The sequence below is a fragment of the Triturus cristatus genome, chromosome 10, assembly GCF_964204655.1.
Source record: "Triturus cristatus chromosome 10, aTriCri1.1, whole genome shotgun sequence".
NCBI lineage: Eukaryota > Metazoa > Chordata > Amphibia > Caudata > Salamandridae > Triturus > Triturus cristatus.
Window position 1 is genome coordinate 796,857,003 of NC_140593.1, and position 21,505 is coordinate 796,878,507.

Here is a 21,505-nt window from a genome sequence, read left to right on the forward strand (position 1 = left end):
CTTCTTTACCATACGCCACATGCTGGGGGTCTAATGATCAGATGTGGTCTTTTACCCTCTGACGGTGACTTCAGAATGGACCTCCACCCACGCGGATTCAGCAGAACTTCTAATCAATTGAAGTGTCTGCTCTCCTTCCTTGGTGCTCAAATATGAATCCATCTGGGAGGGGTCCTTTTCCTTCGGCTGCAGTTGGGTCCGAGGTACCAATCTCTCCTATCTGGCTCACCAAAATGTTGCTCGAATATGAATTTACATTGAAAAAACAAAAGACAAAGCCAGTTTGGCAAAACAGGAACAGTTGGTTTAGTTAAACACTTCGGCAGGGAGAACAATTACAGAAGCGGGTCTGAGGTCCGTCTCAAAGTACAATCAATTTTAATGCATTTTTATACACTTCTCGTGGTATCATAAATTACTTCAGATGATCCTTTTTCAGTAAAAGAATGCAGGCCTTGTCTGTGGAGTCGTAAATAAGGCACCTGATAACAAATGCAGGTGAGCCTCGAACTTATGTGGACACAATGGGGGCCTAGCTTGGGGTGCATGTGATCCCTGCATGTACTGTGTGCTGTGTCCTGATTGGCTGTGTGTTCCTAACTTCATGTGGCATCTGACTTTATGGTGCTTTGGGAACACGCACACCCCTTTGGCCATGTGTGCTTTATTGGGGCCAATCTCCTGAAACATTGTGGTGTCCCTGCACTTATCTGAAGGACTGACCTTAGTTTCCTGTTCGCTGGTTTGTCTGCTGGCTATGTGCTAGCCCACCTGTGGCCTGTCAATCAGTAACCCTAGGCCTAGGTCTCAGAGCCTGCCTGACCACATACTTTTGAGTCAGGGTTGATGGAGAGTTTACATCTGGCAAATTTGATAATAGTGATACAATTTCATTTGTGTATGAGAGTGTATCATTGTGCATGCTGGAAAGTATTACCTTGTGTCCTGTGCTGCTTTCATCATCTTAAATATAGCATTAAACCCACCCCTTTTACCCTGTGATGCCTGATTTTTCTTGTAAATGGCAACATATCAATTCCTTGGTGGAGCGCCTTCAGAATCAAAATGGGATGAGGGCATGGTCAGCATGTATTAGGGAAGAGGTCTTCAAACTTTGTTGTGCTGAGCCCCATAACCTAAATAATTTCAAGTCCGGTCCCCCGCTAAATCTTTATAGCAACGACTGGAAGAGCTGGAGGGCCAGGCTGAGCATAGAAGTTTGGGCTTGTAAGACCATTTCAGGGGTACTTTTTGTGTAGCTCATAATCCACAGTAATGTGAGACTTCTAATAAAAGTAAATGCTTAAAAAAAAAAAATGTTCAATAAACCCTGCTCCCCATAATTGGGGGGAGGTGTGCGCCCCTCACACTCCTCGGCCCCAATGCAACACCACCTGCTTCACTAATGATAGCTGCATTCCTGAGTAGCAGGCTGTCTCGTTTACCTCGTTCATCCCTTAGCCACCATGCCTGGCCATCACTCCAGTCTTGACACAAGCTCTCTATTCCTTTCAGGAAAAATAGCCCCCATCACGTTGTCCCTTCTGCAGCAAGGTTTCCCTCTACTCTAATGCTAGCAAGGGATATGAACACTAATATCCCTTTTGCAAAGACACCCATGTGCTACCCATGGAATGCACCCTTGATGCAAAGTACAGCAAGGCACGATGTAGCAAAACTTTGTGTTACTTTGGGAAACTATCTAATGCAAATCCTTGCTTTGGATTGTAACTCCCAGCAGAGCACTTTGCATTGGGTTTGCATTACAAAAGTAATGCAAATCTGTTTCAAAGCATTAGTAAATCTGGTCCCTAGAGTGACGCTGCGTACCTTGCATTTCATTTGAGTCCAATCCAGTGCAAATCGTGATTTGCACTGGATTGCTAACACCAACACACTTTGCGTCAGGTTTGTGTTAAAAAAGTAACACAAACCTGGCACAAAGCCTTTGAAAATCTGGGCCTAAATCATTTTGCTGCAGTCTGTCTTATGCTGTGTATAATGCAATTTTAAAATAATGACACATTCAAGTGCTTTCTGCCAAAGACAGGGACCTTGTAGCATTATAAGAACAAAAGTCACTATTCCCCACTGCACCAACCTGACCAACATAAATAGAAGCTTAAAATTCTAGGTCACGTTGAGAGTACCCTCACCATGTTTTTCACTCTGTGCCTAAATGTATTTCTTCATTTGCAGTAATTGTTATGTTCTAATTGTGTTGTGTTGTGATATATGTATAAACACCTCACTTCTTTTGTGTTTCACTTTTGAAAAAGATACAGTGCATCAGATTCTCATGTGTATATGTCCTGTTTAGTAATTAAATATGATTTTCTTCTCATAAAAATACATTTCAAACAGTGCAATTAGTTTGTGTTTCTAATAAGTGTTTAGATATATCCTTGTATGTAACATTTATTGAAATCCAACGATAAGAGGGAACTGAAAAAGAGTTCATTGTAGTTTGAGTGTTGTGGCAGAACCACTGCTCGTTTAACGTAATAATACCCAGGTTCTGCACATTACTGGGTTACCCCATTGACTAATATTGTGTATTATTTTGTATGCAGTTAAGGTGAAGTTGAAAAAAACACTTAAAACCAGCTACTGAATACTTTTTTGTTCTTTGTAGGACAGTAATTCACGCTGCCACCACACTGACTGACCTCTGCCAAATGGCACTTAAACCCCAGTTCCCATGTTTTTTTAATACCCTTTGGTTGCATGTAAATGAGGATAGCCTGGAAACGCAACAAATAAACATGTTTCCGCTTCCAGGTCGTTTTCATTTACAAGATTTACAAGTCTTTGCTGAGGCAATTGCGCCCCCCTGAGAATGCAGCCACGGACCCCCGGGGGGGGGGGGGGGTGCGCTCCACAGTTTGAAGACCTCTGTATTAGGGTGAGATGGAAGACTATATTGATAGGGGATGCGGTGCTGTTCGGGGAATATGCCACATGGTCGAGGTGGAGTAATTGGTTCGAATAAAGAAATGAGACAAGTGCAAAATGGTTTTGCCAAATGGCCTGATGCACAAAAGGTAATTGAAGTAAGTAAGCCGGTGGGGAGAGTTGAGAATGGGTGATTATGGAACATGGGCAGGATGTCCTTGTGTTATGGTGGTGCTGATGGCTGCAAAGAGACTGGTGCCCGGAGGAGGAAAATAAATATATTTTTGGATCTTGGCTTGCAAGAAACTGTGGAGATTCCTGGAGGTTCCTGAGTTCTGGATGTATGAGGGACATGCAGATCAGTCGTGAGTCCAAAAACACATCTTGTTCAGGGGTGTAGCATTCATGGTAAATTTAAGGCTTTTATTATGGGGTAATTAGATATTTGTGTGCTGTTGTATGCATGTAATGGGGAAGGAGTATGATAAGTTGTCTTGATGATGTAACTAATGGAATTATAGGATGGGATTTAGCATGAGTGTGTGGAAGGTCAAATGTTAAGTGGGGGAGAGATAGGAAGAGAACATGCTGCAGTTTGGAGGGTGGATTATGCTGGAATGTCCTGGCTGGTGTCCTTTGCTGCTTTTGTCCTCATCAACTTGGAAATAAATCTGCTCTTACCGACTTCTTGGCATCTGATTCTTCTTGTAACCACAATTTAACACTTGCATTGCCAAGATGCTGAGCGAGGCATGGTGGTTCCAAAAAATTTGACAATAGCCAATATTTTGAATCCTAGAGTCATATTGTGGCAGGTACCTGGTTGTGGTGGTCCTTGCGGAGGATAGTATGCAGGAGGTTGTTGAGGTTGTGGCTGGGGTGCATAACCTACAGCAGAAAGAAACACCAAACTCAGTTTAGGAGGAATGAGAGTCATTTTTGCGTTATTGACTTGTGCAGCATATTATATATGCACACACACACACATATAGATTTTCATTCGGTGTTTGCCAGTGGTTTCAAAGCTTGCATTTCACAGAATTGAAGTCTAACTGTGAATTATTTCCCATATGTCAGAGTGCTCAATTCATGTGCCGGATGTTTAGCCTTCCTATATAAACAAGAACATTAAACAAGACATCAATTCAATTAGCATTGAAAGATTGTGTTGGAGGAAAGCTCTCACAGCATAATACCCAATTGTGTAACAGGGGTGATTTCTTCAAAGTTATTGAGGGAAAGAAAGACTGCTTTTGTTATGGGATAATTAGGCATTTGTGCGTTGTTGTATGAGTGTAATGGGGAAAGAGTGTGGTAGGTTATCTCAATGGTGTAACTAGTGTAATTTTAGGATGGGATTTGTAATGAGTGTATGGAAGGAGAAATGTTGGGTGGGGGTCGGGTAGGATGAGAACATGCTGCAGTTCGAAGGATGGATTATGTTGGGAGGTCTTGGCTGGTGTCCTATGCTGCTTTTGTCATCATTAGCTTGGAAGTAAATCCACTCTTACCAGCTTCTTGACATCTGATCCCTTGTGTAACCACAACTTAACACCTACATTGCCAAGATGCTCAGTGATGCATGGTGTTTCCAAGATATTTGGCAATAGCCAATATTTTGATTCCTAGAGTCATATTTTGGCAGGTACCTTGTTGTGGTGGTCCTTCCGGAGGGCAGTATGCAGGAGGTGGTTGAGGTTGTGGCTGGGGTGCATATCCTACAGCAGAAAGAAACACCAAACTCAGTTTAAGAGGAATGAGAGGCATTTTTGCATTCAAGACTCGTATAGCACATTACATCTGCTAAAACACACACAGATTTTTATTCAGTGTTTGCCAGTGGTTTCATAGCTTGAATTTCACAGAAAAGATGTATAACTGTGAATTATTTCCCATAAGTCACAGTGCTGAGCTTCCCTAAACAAATGAGACAAATAAGAAAATTAATCAAAACATTTTCTCTCTACTTCACTGCTGTATAAAATGATTTCACAATGGCAGTACTACTCTTAGGGGCATATTATCAAGAACGGCGTTAAAATTATCTCCGCTTTAGCACCAGGAAACTGCCGCTAAAGCGGCGATAATGGGCTTGATAATATGCCCTTGAGAATTCCAATAGAAGTTCATGTTCACACCAGAACATGGGCTTCTATTGAAACTCTCAAGGGCCTATTATCAAGCCCATTATCGCCGCATTAGCAGCAGTTTCCTGCAGCTAAAGCGGCGACAATTTTAACGCCGTTCTTGATAATATCCCCTTAGATCTTTAATCAGCACATCAGACAAAATGACCTATGTAGGCCACCCTTGATGCAAGCATCTGCCAATGATTCATCCGCTGTGTTTGAAAATAAAGGCTTTTAAACACAGAACCCTGTCAGCAAAAAGTTACACTGTTCCACATTACTTTTTTTACTGTCTTCATAAATGTCTGGTTAAATCTACTCTGTAATGTTAGTGTACTGCAAAATAAAAGCACATTTTAGATAGAATATTTTTCATTTTATTCAGATGCACATTGCATTTGAAATTTGATCAATTATAGTACGCATTGTTGCATAAAAGACATTTTTTAAGTATTAGCAAAAAGACACATTTCTCAAAACATTGACAGACGCCTGCATTATTATGCAAACAATGACTACAAACTGATGACACTCTCAAACCTTTCTAAAGCATACCAAAACCAATTAATAAATAATGTAATATTCTCTACATATAAACATCAGAGAGTCTAGATTATTTTAGTCGCTATGACATGAAAAGAAACATTCTGGCATAATATCAGATCAAATAGTAAGTGTAAACGATATTTTCCAGAATATGAGTGAACTCATTATGATGTCGGTCAGAAAGCATTCCGACCGAACCAGTCTCAGAATGGTTTCCGACCAATTCAGATTCGGGGAGTCCGACCAACCAATTATGATGCTTCCGAACACTGTTCGGTCGGACTCCCATTGACTTCAATGGGAGCCTGTGTTCCGACTGAATACACAGGCTCCCATTGAAGAAAGGGTTGTGTGGGGAAAATCATGCACCCTGCGGCAGGCACCCATTGGTGCCTGCCACACTGTGCATGGTTGGAAAGAAGGGTCCCATGGATACCCCCACGGACCCCATTCGGAGGCTCCGGATGAAGGGGGGCCTGCTACAGGCCCCTAAATTCGGATTCTGACAGCCGATACGTGTTGGACAAACTAATTCAGAAAGGCTGTCTGAATCCGACATTGTAATAGGTCAGGCGGAAACGCGGTCCGTAGACCTGCACGAGTCGGCCCCGACTGACTTGGTTCCTCCGAATGCTGGTCAGAACCCACTCGGAAAGTCCAAACACTTTCCGACTATCATAATCGGTAGGTCGGAAAGCTTTCTCAATCGGTCGGAAAGAAGGGTTCCGAATCGGATTCGGCAAACCCGAATCCTATTTTGAGCCTTTCCGACCGACATCGTAATCGACCCCTTGGTTATAATGTGTAACTCAGTACACACACATACAAAAGCATAAGATGTAATAAGGCAACTTAATCCACATAGAAATTAAATATCATAGAGTCAATATTATTACCAAGACTGTACCGTGGCAACCACCAATAGGTAAATACTAGTGATTATTTTATCATTCAGTTCCTCACTTTGATTTGTCTCCTCATTAGAACTGCATTGAGTATTACCTTTCATGTATTTGCCCACCCCAAAAATATTTTGCAAACTAAACTGAGCCGTTAATAAAACATACATCAGCAACTGCTGATAAAATTAACATTCTTTAAAAAAAAAAAAAATACTGTAGGTAAATTCTTTATCGACAATTAATGAAAATCATTACAATGTATACAAGCATTAATAAAATTTAAAATTTGGCGTATGATGAACTATGAACGTGGCTTCATTAAAATGTTTAAGTGAAAAAACAGCAATATAGGTGGCTGTGAATCACATTAAAATCAATTAGTTAATGTGACCAACGCTGCTACTGGCTAGAAGCAATCATCAGTTTTAATTTGAAGAGGCCGGTATTTGCTGTGTAAGTAGTCTTGCTACTCCTGGTGGTCTTGCTTGAAAGCTAAATGCTGTGACCATTCAGGAGAGTGGGTGCCGAGATATAGGACGTCAGATATGGTTGCAGGCTCAAGAAAGCATTGGAGTGCAGAACTGCTTATGCATGCTATTTCTGGGCAAATTCTGCCTTATCTTTGGTCTGAGATTGAAGGTTTGCAGCTTTGTTAGAGTTCTTTTTGAAAACAATGAAGTCCAGTTTTTTATTCCTGATGTAATCTAGGTTTAGGTTACTTAAGGCCTGCTGAAGGACCGTTGGCCATGAGTGTTGGTGATTAGTCTGCCTCCTCAATTCCGACCAACACAAGGCAGCCAGAGAAGCTTGTGGATCAGCTCAAAGCTTCTAACCAAATTTAATAATGGTGCCATTCTTGACCAGGCTTTGATGGAACAGGTCGAACTCCAGTCTCACCTGGGATTGGGATATATATTGTTGATGCTGGAAGAGGTGTTTAAACATAGCCGATTTGAGTTGATTTATTGATGTTGCATCGCTTCCCATTAACAATTCGGAAGTGATGGAAGAAATCTTGCCCCATGACCTGTAACAAATAGTGATTTGATTTACCACCAATCTCTTTTTGCAGTTGTTTGAACGCAATCTGTAGTTTGTTGGCGAGAGCTCCTTTTTGGTTGAGGTGCCCTCTGAACGATAGTCGGGCGGCCATTACGAAACCTAAGTATTTGTATGATTTGACCAGACCTTAGGGTTTTCTGGAGGCTTTCCACTAGAAACTAAGATAGCTGCACCACCAATAGGCTGAGAAGCATACCACTTTTGTTTTGTAGTGATTTAATTCCAACCCCAATGTTTGGGTGCATTATGCCAAGTGGGTAATTAAACACTGGAGTCCGATTGAGGTTTGGCTTAATAGAAAAATGTCATCGGCGTATTGGAGAAATCTGACTTGTTTTTCTGCTAGTTTGGGAGGGTCGCATGCCACTTCCGATAGCTGGCTGTCAAGATTGGCCATGTAAATGTTGAATAAACAGGAGGCTAACACACACCCCTGCTTTACGCCTGTGTGAGTGGGAATCTTGCGAATGGTTCTGTGGCCATTATCGATTTTGATTTAGAGTCAGGTATTTGAGTACAGATTGATCACAGCTTCCAATAGTTGCGGTGGAACTGCCCAGCTGGCCATTTTGGCCCAAAGACAGGCCCTTGGAACCCTGTCAAATGCTGTTTTTTAGGTCCACGAAGCAGACAAAGAGTGTTGAGCTTTTGGCCTTGGCCTTTTCCATGAGGAGGTTGACTGTGAGGAGGTTGGTCATCATGCTCATGCCTGCCCTGAAGTGCATCTGCATTTTTGGGATAGTGTTTACAGAAGAAACCTAGGCTTTCAGGTCTACTAAAAGATTAGAGGCATAGATCTTTGCAGCAACATCAATAAAGTCCAATCAATCGGTAGTTTGCAGGGTTGGTCCGCGAGTCTGATTTGAAAATGGTTTGCAAAATGCTGTTTCTCTAGGGTGCCGGTATGGAGTTGGTGGAGAAGGCATGATTGAACAACGTGGTAAGATGAACGACCCAGAATTGTTGGTCATGTTTGAATAACGCTTTGGAGAGTCCATTTGGGCCTGGCGCCCCTTTAGATCTGAGTTGCTTAAGGGTGCGCCGGAGCTCCGAATCATCCAACTATGGGCTGATGGATGGATTTGATGTTGGAGCTTCTAATAAGGTGTTTTGCTCGTATAGCCTTGGATTTTCCAAAACAGTCCTCGTGGGATGGTCGGAAATGTCCAAGGAGTAGGCAGCTGTTATGTGTGTTATCCAATCTGCCTCAGAAATGCCAGTGTTATGGTGGCAATAACACCCATTTCCAAGTTCATTCATCTCAGCCCTAAAAAAATTGCTGTTCTTCATTTTGCTAGTGTGAAGAAAATTTATTCATGTTTTTGTCTGATAGAATGTGTTGGCTGACTAAGTGGCCTCCCGGTAGGCTTGCCTCAGAGACTTCAGTTTCCTTCTGATGTCTTGGTTGATGAAGGGGTCTGATTTCAGAAGTCTTCGGATCTCTCTGTTGAGCTTCCTTTTTTTTCAGAAGTAGTGATATAGTAAACCAGGCCTCCCCTATCCAAGTGTTGCTAGTATTTGGGGTAGGATTTGCTAGAAAGTTAGAAATGAGAGCCGTGGCCAGGATCTCCCAAGCTTGGACCAGTGTTTGCTGCTGTGTACAGCTAGATTGTACTAAGGGCAAGTGCGTGCTTACAAAATCCATAAAGCCTCTACCCCAGGCCCTGCCCATGTGAGACATTTTAAACTGAAGGCCCTGGCGGGTGTTAGCAGGTCATTCACATGAGGGGCCCTCGGTGTGCGAGGCAGTACCACCACATGCTGAAGACAGTGATCGCTCTCTACTCTAGCTGTTATGCCATAGTGAGTGACCATTAGAAACAAGTCAGCATCTGCCAACGTATAGTCCAGAATTGCATTAGTTTTATGTGACAGCCTGGTAAAAGCTGCTGGTTGCTCCTGGAGAAAGCGTCCGTTTAATGTGCAGGGGCTGACAATTTCGAGGGTTGCTATGCATCATTTTCCATGTTGATCGGTTCTGGTGTTAGTTGAGATAATTGCTGGCAATGGAGGGGCAGAGCTTGCTGCAGCTCAAGATGGCCGTGTAGAAGGAGAGCTCCGCGAGCCATCGGCACCACACATTCAATATACTGCCAATCCTGGCAAAATATGACCCATACCTGCATGCATGATGTGCCGCTAGACACCAGGCACTGATTGTCGCTACTCTGGCAAAGATTGAAGCTGTAATTTCTAAACGAAGGCGCCTTACTTGAACCGCGGTGAGAGGGCGGATCGGAGTCCGCGCCCCTGCTACGCAGCTGCCGGTGGCGCCGAAGATAAGGAGTGGCGCTTGGGCCTGATTCCTCGCCCGGGGTGCCCTGAAGTCCCCTCGACGAGGCCAAACACTGAGAACGCCTGGTCCGGAATCCTGCAGGGGACCCATCGCCCCCGCCGCTGAGTACGGCGATCCGGAGAACTGTGAGTACCGCGTAGTGCCATGTGCTGGAGGAACCCGGCAGTTGCCACATGAGGGCCTCTGCTGTGCGGCGCGGCGCGGGGTCCCCCGGCTACGCGTACGCCAACCTACGTGCCCTGACAGCGCACTCCAGTTCACGATACATTCGCATGCCAAAGAACTTACCTTCCTGGACATCAAAATCTTTTGTGAAGACAACAAATTGCACACAACGTTGTATCGAAAACCCACAGAACGTAATTCCCTACTTAGATACAGTAGCCACCACCCACGTGGCCTTAGGGATAACCTACCCTTTGGACAGTTTTTGAGGATACGAAGAAATTGTACCAAAAAGGAGGATTACTTTGTGGAATCTGAGGACCTGAGCAATCGTCTACTATCAAGGGGATACCCCAGGAGACTGGTTAAGAAAGCTCGCAAGAGGGCATGGTTCAATCCCCGTGAAACCCTGCTAACACCTAAAGCTAAACAAGATACAGCATTGCAGAGACTGATTTGTGTCACTACTTTTTCAACACGGAGTAATGAAATTAAGAAAGTGATTAATAAACATTGGGAGTTAGTAGCTGATGACATCGACCAACCAAACCCGCCGATGCACTCCTTCAAGAAAGCGAGAAATGTAAAGGACTATGTAGTCCACTCGTTTCTTGAAACAGCGACAACACCAACCATCCAAGGACTTTGGAATCTACCACCAGTGATCGGACACTTTAAGTGTGGCCACTGCAAGGCCTGTGATTCCACTGACCCGACAAAGATCTTCACCTATAGAGGACACACGATAACTCTCAGTTCTTTTACGAATTGTAACTCCTCTGATGTGATTTATTGTATCAGTTGCCCTTGCAATTTACTCTACATTGGGCAGACACAACAAAAGGTGAAAGCTAGAATTCTACAGCACCATAGCAGAATCCGGTGCAACGTGGCGGGAGCCCCCCTCGTTGAACACTGTACCTCAAAAAATCATAAACCAGATGATCTCAAATGGCTAGTTCTCGAGAAAGTCAAGCTGGGCCCCAGAGGCGGCAACCTAACAGCCATTCTCAATGTGAGAGAATCTAAATGGATGTCTATGATGGACACGGTGGCCAATGGGCTTAATGAACTTGATGGCAGTAACGCCCAATTAGCAGTCCTCCGGGTTTGATTAACCTGAGCTAGTTCTGGCTCTGTTTTTGATGTGTTCCTTCTCTCCCTTCTTAAGGAGCCATTATGTCTGCCACTAATATGAGAAGTCCACTTTGTTACCTCTCCTTCCATCTACCAGCACACATTTGATAACATATTTTGTTCTATGAATAGGGCTGGTTGTACCGGGAGCAGCTGGCTATCACCCAGCAGACACAGTATCATACGCTATCATGCTTACCTTTTGCCAGGCCTAATTGCTGCTATACACTGTGATTGTTTGGACATTTTGTATGTGGATATATGCTTTCTTCCCAACAGGATTATCACCATGTACTGTTTGGGTTTCTCTGATTTTGTATTGATGTAAATTGTTTAAACCGTACTGCACATTGTTTACACTATTAACATTGTTTTAAAATGGGCGATCAATACCTTTCTAGTTGTTCTGTTTGACTCATGCGTTACGTTTTCTACCATGTCCACAACTTCCTAATACGCTGTCAACTCCGTGACGCTACCGATTATAGTCTTTTCTCCTTGACGGTTGCCAACCGGCATCTAGCGCCAGCACGTTAACGGAGACCACGCGTTCACCGCGCGTCTCCTTATTTAAATGATGCGCCCGGGGCAAGCACTTCCCATTCATTGATGCAGCGGACGCTGAGACTCAGGGTAAGCTCCTACCCCCCTTTCATGCTGGCTCCTTGACCTTTTGATTTTGTCCGAGACATCCTGCTCTGCCCAAAATGATTTATTTTGTGTCTGCATGTAGTATGTGACATGCCGTGTCGGCTCTCGACACTTTGCCCTCTCCCACGGTAATTTATGTGTTTTCGAGTACTAGCGATGCTCTTATACCCATTCTACGTGATCCTACGGGACTCGTGAATAACAATGAGAAGTTCTCCTCTTTATTACTGATCTATCCATTTCTTTGAAATCATGTTTATCCCACCTCCATAGTGATTTCTCCAGCACTTTTGTATTAGCAGGCGCTCTCCCTGTCACAATTTCTGAATTGTCTTTTTTTCCCTGTGTAGATTCGTTCCTTTGTGTGAACTAGCAGTGATTTTTCTCCAGCAGTTCAACCATCCCCTAAACCCGGATTAATCTCCAGGCTATGCTTTTCCATGAATCCTAAGACTTAACCCCCACGAGTTGTGGTCGATGGTAATTATTTCCCGCCAACGTTGGGAGCGACCATTTATTGAACTGACTAGTCTGGTTCACCAGTCTGACTCACCTTACTTAATTTCAGGTTTCAACCACTCTCCACGCCAGTCCGTTACCGCCGAGGATTTTTCCCTCTCTCTTTGACGACCTGCGGACGTCTTAGAGGCTTGTCCACCCTCGGACATGGTAACTTTTATTTTGTTCTCAAATTAATTTAATATGTTGTAGCTTCCGCCAAATGAAAGATTGATGAGTCCCCACTCATTTAAACTTTTGTTCCTTCAGGTGCCCACCCTTCCTTTGTGTCTTTCCCAGTCCTGATGAAGACCCCACCCCGTAAGGTTCCACTTAATACCTACAACACTCAAGGGGTCGAAACGTCGACTCAACATCTTTTGCCAACATCGTCAACAGTACATGATGTACTGTGATTGTTTCTATATGGCACTTTTCCGAATTGTTAATACTGTGACTATGATTGAATCTATGTTCAAAATACGGCAGTGATTCTTGAATGCCGTCCAATTTAAGTGTAATTCAGTAACCTTTAACACTGTATTCACTTCCTTCCAAATTCTGCACTATTTCACTCACCCCCCTCCCTTCCCTTGGGCACGTTTTTTACTTTTTCAAATTGTTGCTTAAAAATTCTTCTGATTCAATTTTGAAAGAATGTTACGTGTTCGATGTGATTAAATAACATTCGAACTTTTTTGAGTTATCCGTCTAAATTATGTTCCAATAATGCTAATGTTTTGTTTTTGAATGAACTGTATGCTGGGACCACTTTCCTTTATACTGACAGCGCACTCCAGCGACATCTGTTGCCCTGCTGGTGACGAGGAGTGTCCCAACTACAATTATCGCCACAGGAAGGGAGCTGTGCTACCTTGGGGCGAATTGAATTGAGGGGCTGGCCTCTCCTTCGACAGCCTGCTAGGCCCTCCAGGCTCCGCACGAGTGGATTTGCCTGCTTTCGAAATTACTGCACTACTAGGAGGTATAACCCTTGCCCACCCGTGAGTGCCCACAGTTGGGTGGTTGAGAGCGCCCTGTGCTTCACGCCCCAATCTGATCCATACTGCAGGAAGCTTTGGTGCGCACCGCCTCCACGTATCCTCCTGAAGGCCCACTATTTGGTGGTTTTCTGATCGCCAGTTGGCCTGCCCTGATCCCTTGTTGGAGTCGGGTGGGTGGCACATACAGCGTTTGAGCACCCTGCTTGCTGTTGACGCTCGGAGTGAGCGGCCCCGTCTACCCTGCGCAGGTGTTCCATCATGGGCAGGGTGGATAAGACTCAAACCCGACTCCCATTTAACTCCAAGGGCACTCGATCCAAAGAGATGGAGTGGTTGCGCTCCGCAGATACTGGTGCAGATCACTGAGAGGAGGAACCGAATGAAGTCAAGCAAATGTTGATACCATACAGAAGAGTCTATTGGCTATAAATGGAAAAATCGACTCCCTGGTGTATTGCATTGACAGAATGTCTGAGCGCCTTGACGGTACTTGTCTGCCCTGCGCAGGAACTTCGTAAGGTATGTGTCGGCCATAAGTCACCTTACGGACTATGATTATATAGTATATCATACATGATAGTTAATTTGCGTTATTTATTGCAGGAAATTTTGACATGACGCAGTGATATTTTGATTGCTTTCAACGTATGCGACACAAGGATATATATTCATACAAATCGATTCTTAGTCCTCAGGTGAGCAGTAGCCACGTAATCTCTGTAGAATAACTACTAAGACACACACATAACTTTTAGTTTTTGATTATATGTTCTGTAATTACAGACTGACCGGTTGTTGTTGTCCTGATGAAGACCCATCTTTGATGCGTATAAATCTACACGTATTCCTAGGGTCGAAACGTCGACGTTATCTATCTGATTGATCCATGCAATTCCACCGTTGAAATATTGAATAATACATATTGTGGTGTTATATGCTACGAACCTCGGATCATCATTCTTTTAAAGTGTTTTTTTGTCTAAGTATATGTTCATGATGTCAATTTTATGTTGATTGTTTATGTTATTGTACACTATTGATCACTAAATGTGTTTATGTATTGTCTTTTGGGTCAGTTCTATATTGCAATAACAATCATGTATATTTAAATATATTGAGAATGAAAATCACTTTGCGTTGGTTAGAGTAATGTTTGTTATGTGTGTGTGTTTTCTTGTGATTAGGTACACCTTTTTGTAATAATCTTTTGTACACATTCAGTGTCCCTTAAATCAAGTTCACTCCCAACAGAACCAATTTTTCCTTTTCATATACGTACCCAGGTTCTGAGGGTTACTGGGTTACCCCATTAAATCTAATGGTTGACAAGCATGCGGAGCGCACGGATATGGCCAAACGCAGGATCACCGAGGTCGAAGAGGCCCAAACCGAGACGGACCAAGTGCAGAAACAAATGGCTAAAACCATTGCCACACTCCAAGACAAAGCAGAGGATTTGGAGGCCCGCTCCCGCCGCAGCAACATTTGTATAACGGGCTTGCCGGAATCTACTCCGATGGGCAATGCGGAACAGTTCACTGAAAAGCTGCTAATCTCCCTACTAGGCTGCGACACCTTCTCGGATCTCTTCGTTATCGAAAGAGCACACCGGTTGCTGGGCCCGCGTCCCCCTCCGGGTGCGCAGCCCCACCCAGTGATAGCCAAGCTTCTGAACTACCATGATCGAGACTCGGCCCTGCGCCGGGCCAGAGAATTGGGGGAGCTCTGGTATGAAGGCTCCTTCATCTCTCTCTATACGGACTTCACCACCAAGGTTCAAGAAGGCCGCCGGCTCTTCAACCTTCTCAAGAGACAACTCCGAGATCACAATGTCATCTATGCTATGCTCTACCCGGCCAAAGTGCGAGTGACTTTGGAGGGCTCTGCACATATTTTTTCTGACCCCAAGGCCCTACAGAAGGCTATGAAAGACATAATCCAGAAGTCGAAGTGGGAAGGGACATGGGAGCAAGCGGCGGCATCGCTGGAGGGTGCACACGGAGGCTCACTCGATGACAATGACTCATAAACTCAGATAAGTGACGCTCTCATTCAGTGTAGTATTGTCACATAGTCCCATACTGCCAGTGACTCTTGGCCTGGTGCCCTTTGGGGTCGGTTAGACCACTCCTTTATTGGTACAGGAGCACCCATGGACTGTTTACCTAATAGTACTGCCCTTTGCACACTATGCCAGTTTCTGATGTATTGGGTATCCTGTATGTCACAGCACTGACTTCTCCGCATGTTTGGTGCCATTTCTCCTCTGTTAATGGTTTAATGACCCCAGTCGGTAAATGTTTCATGCTCTAGCAGTAACAGTTTATTGCACTGTATTTACTCTCTCTGCCTTATTCAATCTATTTTTCTATTTGAGGATTGCCTAATTATGCATACTATTATGTGGTTGGCTGCCGATGGTTGCTCGTAACGCCTCGGTAACATCCGCCCCTGCGTGTTACAAACTACATGGCTAGATGCCATACTTCTGTGGTGGGGGGGCAGCGTTGTTTTTGCCTAGAAATAGGATGGAATGCTACACGCCTTTGCAAAGTTGGGACACGCAAGGTGTGGGTGGGGGAGGGTTGGGGTTTATTTGGATTTTTCTTTCATTGCAGATCATGTACTCTTTTTTCTCATTATTGAGTGAGTTGACAGTGGTGGTATTGGGTGGTAGAGCTATGATTGGTTCTTCCTTCGCACATGACTAGCACTAACACTGGTAAGACTCAGAATAATCAGTTGCGCCTACTAACGTGTAATGGCAGGGGGTTAAACGATCATCGAAAGGTGCAGAACATTTTTGCACATCTTAAGCGTAGGGAAATCGACATTGCTGTATTACAGGAAACCCACCTTAACTCTGGCAGTAAGTTACTCACGGGTAGGGGGCGCATGGGATCAATCCACGCAGCCTGCTTCACTTCTCACTCCAGAGGAGTTTTGACGTGGGTCAACCCTAGATCGTGCCTACAGTTGGACTGCCTCGAGTCTGACCTGGCGGGCAGGTATACTATTTCCCGATGTTATGGACAGGGGTTGGATTGTTAACTCCTATGACCCGAACTATGACGACCCGTTGTTCTACCAATCACTTTTCTCTTTACTTAAGGTCTGTGTGCCCACCACAGTGATTTGGGGGGGAGATTTTAATTGTATATTGAACACTGATCTCGACCGAACACGGGAGGCTCCTCGTCCCCTATCGAACTCAGCCAAGGTCATTCATGACATAACCCTACAACTACAGCTGTCAGACGTTTTGGAGAGTCAGGTCCGACCAGCAGGGTGGTTTCACACACTACTCAGTGCATCACGATGTCCATACACGCATCGACTATTGGCTTCTTTCACATACTCTAATGCCTACAGTGCGTGACTGTGAGGTCCGTCCTCATTCTTTCTCGGACCACTCGCCTATCCTCCTTACTATTTCGGCTCCCTCGCGCGACTTCCCTCCATTCTTGTGGAGATTTGCCCCTTACTCCTTGCTCGATTCTGTCTTCAAATCTGATTTACATACTGCTATCTCTGAGTGCTTTGAAATTAACGTTGGATCGGTTGATTCCTTTGCCTCGGTGTGGGAGGCGTTTAAAGTTTACATCCAAGGGGTAGCCATCAGTAACCATGCAGGAATCCTCAGATCTATTAGGGGCCGGCTAGCTTCGCTGGGAAAATGGCTAAACGCTCTGAAAGCGGAGCTATCTGCCAACAACACTCCTGAGCTGAGGATTGTGAGGTAAAACATATGGGAAAATACGCTTCGGCCAGAGCATAAGGGGAATTAGACAGGCCAGGTTCTGTGCTTGCAATCTTGCTCGCCGCAGATCAAAGACTAGACACATTACTGAAGTGCTAGATGAAGACGGCCCTGTCTTGACGGAGCAAGATTCGATTAACAATCGATTTTGTAACTATTATCGAGACTTGTACAGCTCTAAGATCACTCCTAGTGTTGATGACATAGCACAGTATCTTGAGTATATTGAATTACCGTGGCTGCAAAATTGGCACCGCGAGTTCTTGATGCGCCCCATTGAGACTGCGGAGGTCCAACTAGCCTTAAACTTTATGCGTGAGGGGAGCGGTCCTGGTCTAGATGGTCTAACAGTTTCCTTTTATAAAGCCTTTAGTGATCTCCTTATACCTCATATTATCACCCTGTTTCAGGAAATGGGCGCAGATGGGATAATGCCCGCGACCATGCGCGAAGCACTGGTCTGTCCCTCTTACCGCCCACTATCTCTTATTAATGTGGACACAAACATTTTTGCTAAAATGTTGGCTAATAGGCTCTCCCCCTTACTGCCCCAGCTGATTGGGCCGGAGCAGGCCGGATTTATTCCCTGTCGCACGTTCGCCTCTAATCTACATACAGTTTTTGGAGGCATTCAGCACATACGACCGGATGTCCAGGTTGCGGCGGTCTTTTTAGATGCTGAAAAGGCCTTCGACTCCGTAGAATGGTCGTTCATGCATGCGATGTTGTGCCACAAGGGTGTCGACGAGGTTTTTTTGCAACTCATTTCGGTGTTGTATAATTTATCCATGGCCCGTGTTTGCACCAGTGATAAGGTCTCCACCCCATTTCAGATCTCACGTGGCACCCGTCAGGGGTGCCCACTGTCCCCCTTTTGTATGCTGTGGCACTGAACCCCTGCTGAGGGCGCTTAGGGAATATCATGGCCATCACGGACTTCGTTTCCCCAACTACAATTTAATTGTTTCGGCCTACGCCAATGACACGCTTCTATATGTTTGTAACCCTGACACTCACCTTGCCCCGGTCATTCGGGAAATATTGCGATACGTGGGCCTTTCAGGCCTAAAATTCAACTGGAGCAAATCCATAATATTTCCACTGATGCCTGCAACTAAGCCAACCACACTGAACTTCCCACTCCAATGGACATCAGATCTGGTGCGATACCTTGGTATCCAAATCCATACTGACGCAGATTTGGTTCTAAAAGCGATCTATGGCAGGGTGATAGATAAGCTTGGAGAGGACATAGACCGTTGGATTCGGCTTCCACTTTCTGTGGTTGGGTGGGTTGCGCTGATGAAGATGGTGGTGCTTCCTCGCTTTCTTTGCCTTTTTGTTAACATTTCCATGGTTGTGCCTCAGCATCTCTTTCGTTAGCTGAGCTCCCTGATGAATAAATTAGCATGGGCAGGCAAGATGGCCAGGGTCGTTATAGATACTCTGATGTTGCCTTACACGGCGGGTGGCCTGGGAGCCCCGAATCTAGAACTTTACTATGGAATAGGGCAGGCCTCACACGCTCATAGCTGTGTGCATGACCCACAAGATCTACCGCATCGCCAGATAGAACGGGTGGTTGCCTCCCCACATCCCCTACCCCGTCTTGTCACTCAGGCCCCCTCGAGAAGATGCGGAATACTGGACTCGGTTAACTCCACGGTTCATGCGCGGAATGCAATACTTAACTTATTTAGCGGTGCTCAATTATACTCACCTCTTTTGCAGGTGGAATGGTGCCAATGGTTTGTCCTTAGCTCAGGGAAAGGCACTATCAGTTCCTTGCGTCAGTTCAATATACACACAATGGGGGACTTATTCAGACGTGGTCGGGTATGTACATGGGAGAAGGTGTCTGAGGGCGATGTGGCACCAACTGCGCTCACGAAATTTAAATTCTTTAGAAGCCGACTGCTGGGGGACGATCTCCTGGAACCTCTGGTAATCCCTCCTTTGGCTTCCCTGCTAGGATCTAAGGCGCCTGGTAAATTAATCTCTAGGCTCTACGCTGCGTCCTTACGCACTAAGGTTCCTCCCCATACAAAAGCCAGACTGGCCTGGCAGGCTGACATTGGTGTTCCCATCACAGACGAGATATGGGTTTAATGCTGCGAAGTCAAGCGCAAGATTTCTATTAATGGCTGTCACAGATTAGGGCACTGCAAATTCCTGAACAAAGTCCATTACTCCCCACAACGACTGCTTAGATATGGCCTGCGCGAGTCGGACGCTTGTGAGCGTTGCCATATGTCCGGTGCTGGGTTCTTTCATGTGGCATGGCTGTGTCCACAAGTAGAGATCTATTGATAAAATATGTTTGAAATGTTGAGCAACATCGTGGGACACCCTCTAACTCATGACCCCCTAGTAGCACTATTGGGCTATACGAAATCTCTCCAAAAAAGCGCTCGTACATTAATAGCAATGGGTCTACTGCTAGCGAATGGGAAAAAGACATGTTGTTTTGTAATACACAGTCAGACGTTTATAATGAGATGCTTTCCCCTTGTAACTGACCAAAGAGTTTCTGGGAACTATTTGTGCAAAACCAACGGTCTAAACTGGACACTGATATCAATCAGGAAGAGTGAAGAGCGGACTATTATTAGATGTTACATATTGGCCTCCTTGTTGTATTATGTCTACATATCTCCATGTTCTTTTTTGAAATTGGTTATGCCCTCTCCTTTCGATAAGCCTATTTGTGTATATTTGATCTCATTTGTGTCTAACAATTCTATATTGCTTTTATTCCCTTCTATTGTAGGCCACTCCGACCCATGTATGTCAATATTCTTTTTATGGTGTCTTCATTGATTATGTGATCTGCCTTTAGTTTATAATCTGCTTTTTGTTTGTAACTTATTGTTTGATTTGAAATTTCAATAAAAAAAACAGAAAACTGCTGGCAATGTTTGAGTCTGATGTGTTTGACGCTCTAGGGGTGGTGGAACTCTGCTTTGCTTAGGTGCATGTTGAAATCCCCTGACAGTACTAGGCGTGCATGCAGGAAGGTGAATTGAAGGGTTTAAATGGGGACATTGAGGACTCTATTTCTCCGGCTTTGCTCTTGTTTCCAGGGTGGATGTATAGATTGCAAATTAGGAGGCTGAAGTTGTTTTGGGCTGTTGGGAGGGCTGAGAGTTTGACACAATGAGCCCAAGTTAATCCCAGGTCGATGTATTTGAGTCCACCAGAGGTGGGTTGTGATATATCTGGAAAGATCACATGTGGCTCTTCCTGCCTGGTTTGGTTTGATTGCTTTGAGGTGGAATTCTTTGAAACCGGTTACTTGTGGCAGAGTTAGCGACAAGGTTTCCTGCAGTAGCAGGATATCAAAGTGCCGGAGAGAGGCAGTGAAGTAATTTTCTCCCACCTTGCAGCAAAGACCATTCACACTCCAGGAACACAGTTTTAGTGGATGATGTTTATGGCTGGGGCCCTCTTGTCTTTGAGTTCATACTTCCCATGTTGCTCTTGAGGGGGATCCCTGTGTGTGGAAGAGGACATTCCTTATGTAGGTTGGCACTCCTGGAATGTTAGGTTGCTGGATGCTTGAGATTTGCAGAGAAGCACTATGTATTCATTGGTCTGTTGGGCCAATTGCTCCCCATAGACCTCTGCTTGCTGGTGTCAGCCTCTTGGGTGGTGGTCTCTGCAAGGGGAGTAAAGGGCTCGGGTAAGAATCTGGCTTTCTTATTTTGATTCCTCATTTGGAGAAGTGTTCCCTGTTCTACCATACCTGAGTTGTTATGGTTGAATTAACCCAAGTGACTACCGTTGTATCACTGCCTGGGGTGGACGAGCTGGCCTTAAATTCAACTCCCTCTACATGATTTGCTTGTAAATATTTGAGGTTACGTATAAAACTGGTCAGTTTTAGAATGGCACTACTGTTTAATACATCATGAGGTCCTCTAGTCTTGTATCGTGTGATCAGTTTGAAACTTACTGGTTCCATATCTATGATGTCTTCAAATGGTTGTAGTGATGCCTTCTCCACAAGTTGAAGGGATGACCAAGGGGAAGGCTCTTTTCGCTGTGGATGAGGAAAGCTGGTTTGAGCCGAGACCATGCATCCTTGCAGCAGTTGACTGGGTGGCTGCAACTGCTCAATTGCCGGTGGGCAGTTCACACCTGATGGGATGATGAAATGAGAGTGACCTTCTGGCCTTGCGCAGAGTGGAGATACTTGGCTTGATCAGTCACAGGTGGTGACTGTGCTGGTTCCTGAAGTAGAGATTTCCCTGGTTATAAAAGAGGGAGCTTCGTCCCAAGATTGGGATATTGTTGTTGCTTTGGAATTGGTGTGTACCTTGTCTGACATCACGATGGGGAGGTCAGTACTTTTCTGGCTCTTGAATTAGTGGCCATGATGCTCAAGTCAGGATGTCTGGACCCTGGCAGCTGTGTGGTTTTTTGAGACCCTTCCTTTTGTAGAAATAAAGGGTAGGGAG

The 21,505-nt window shown here is 44.8% G+C and overlaps 1 protein-coding gene across 1 annotated transcript in view; it reads right to left on the reverse strand.

Moving 5' to 3' along the window:
- Positions 1–21,505, reverse strand: part of LOC146790012 (uncharacterized) — a 450,689-nt gene that overhangs the window by 383,478 nt on the left and 45,706 nt on the right. The window contains exons 3-4 of the mRNA XM_085631249.1: positions 4,545–4,613; positions 3,715–3,783 (exon numbers count right to left, since the gene is read on the reverse strand). Of these exons, the coding sequence (XP_085487375.1) occupies positions 3,715–3,783; positions 4,545–4,613 (138 nt within the window). The remainder of the gene's footprint in view (positions 1–3,714; positions 3,784–4,544; positions 4,614–21,505) is intronic.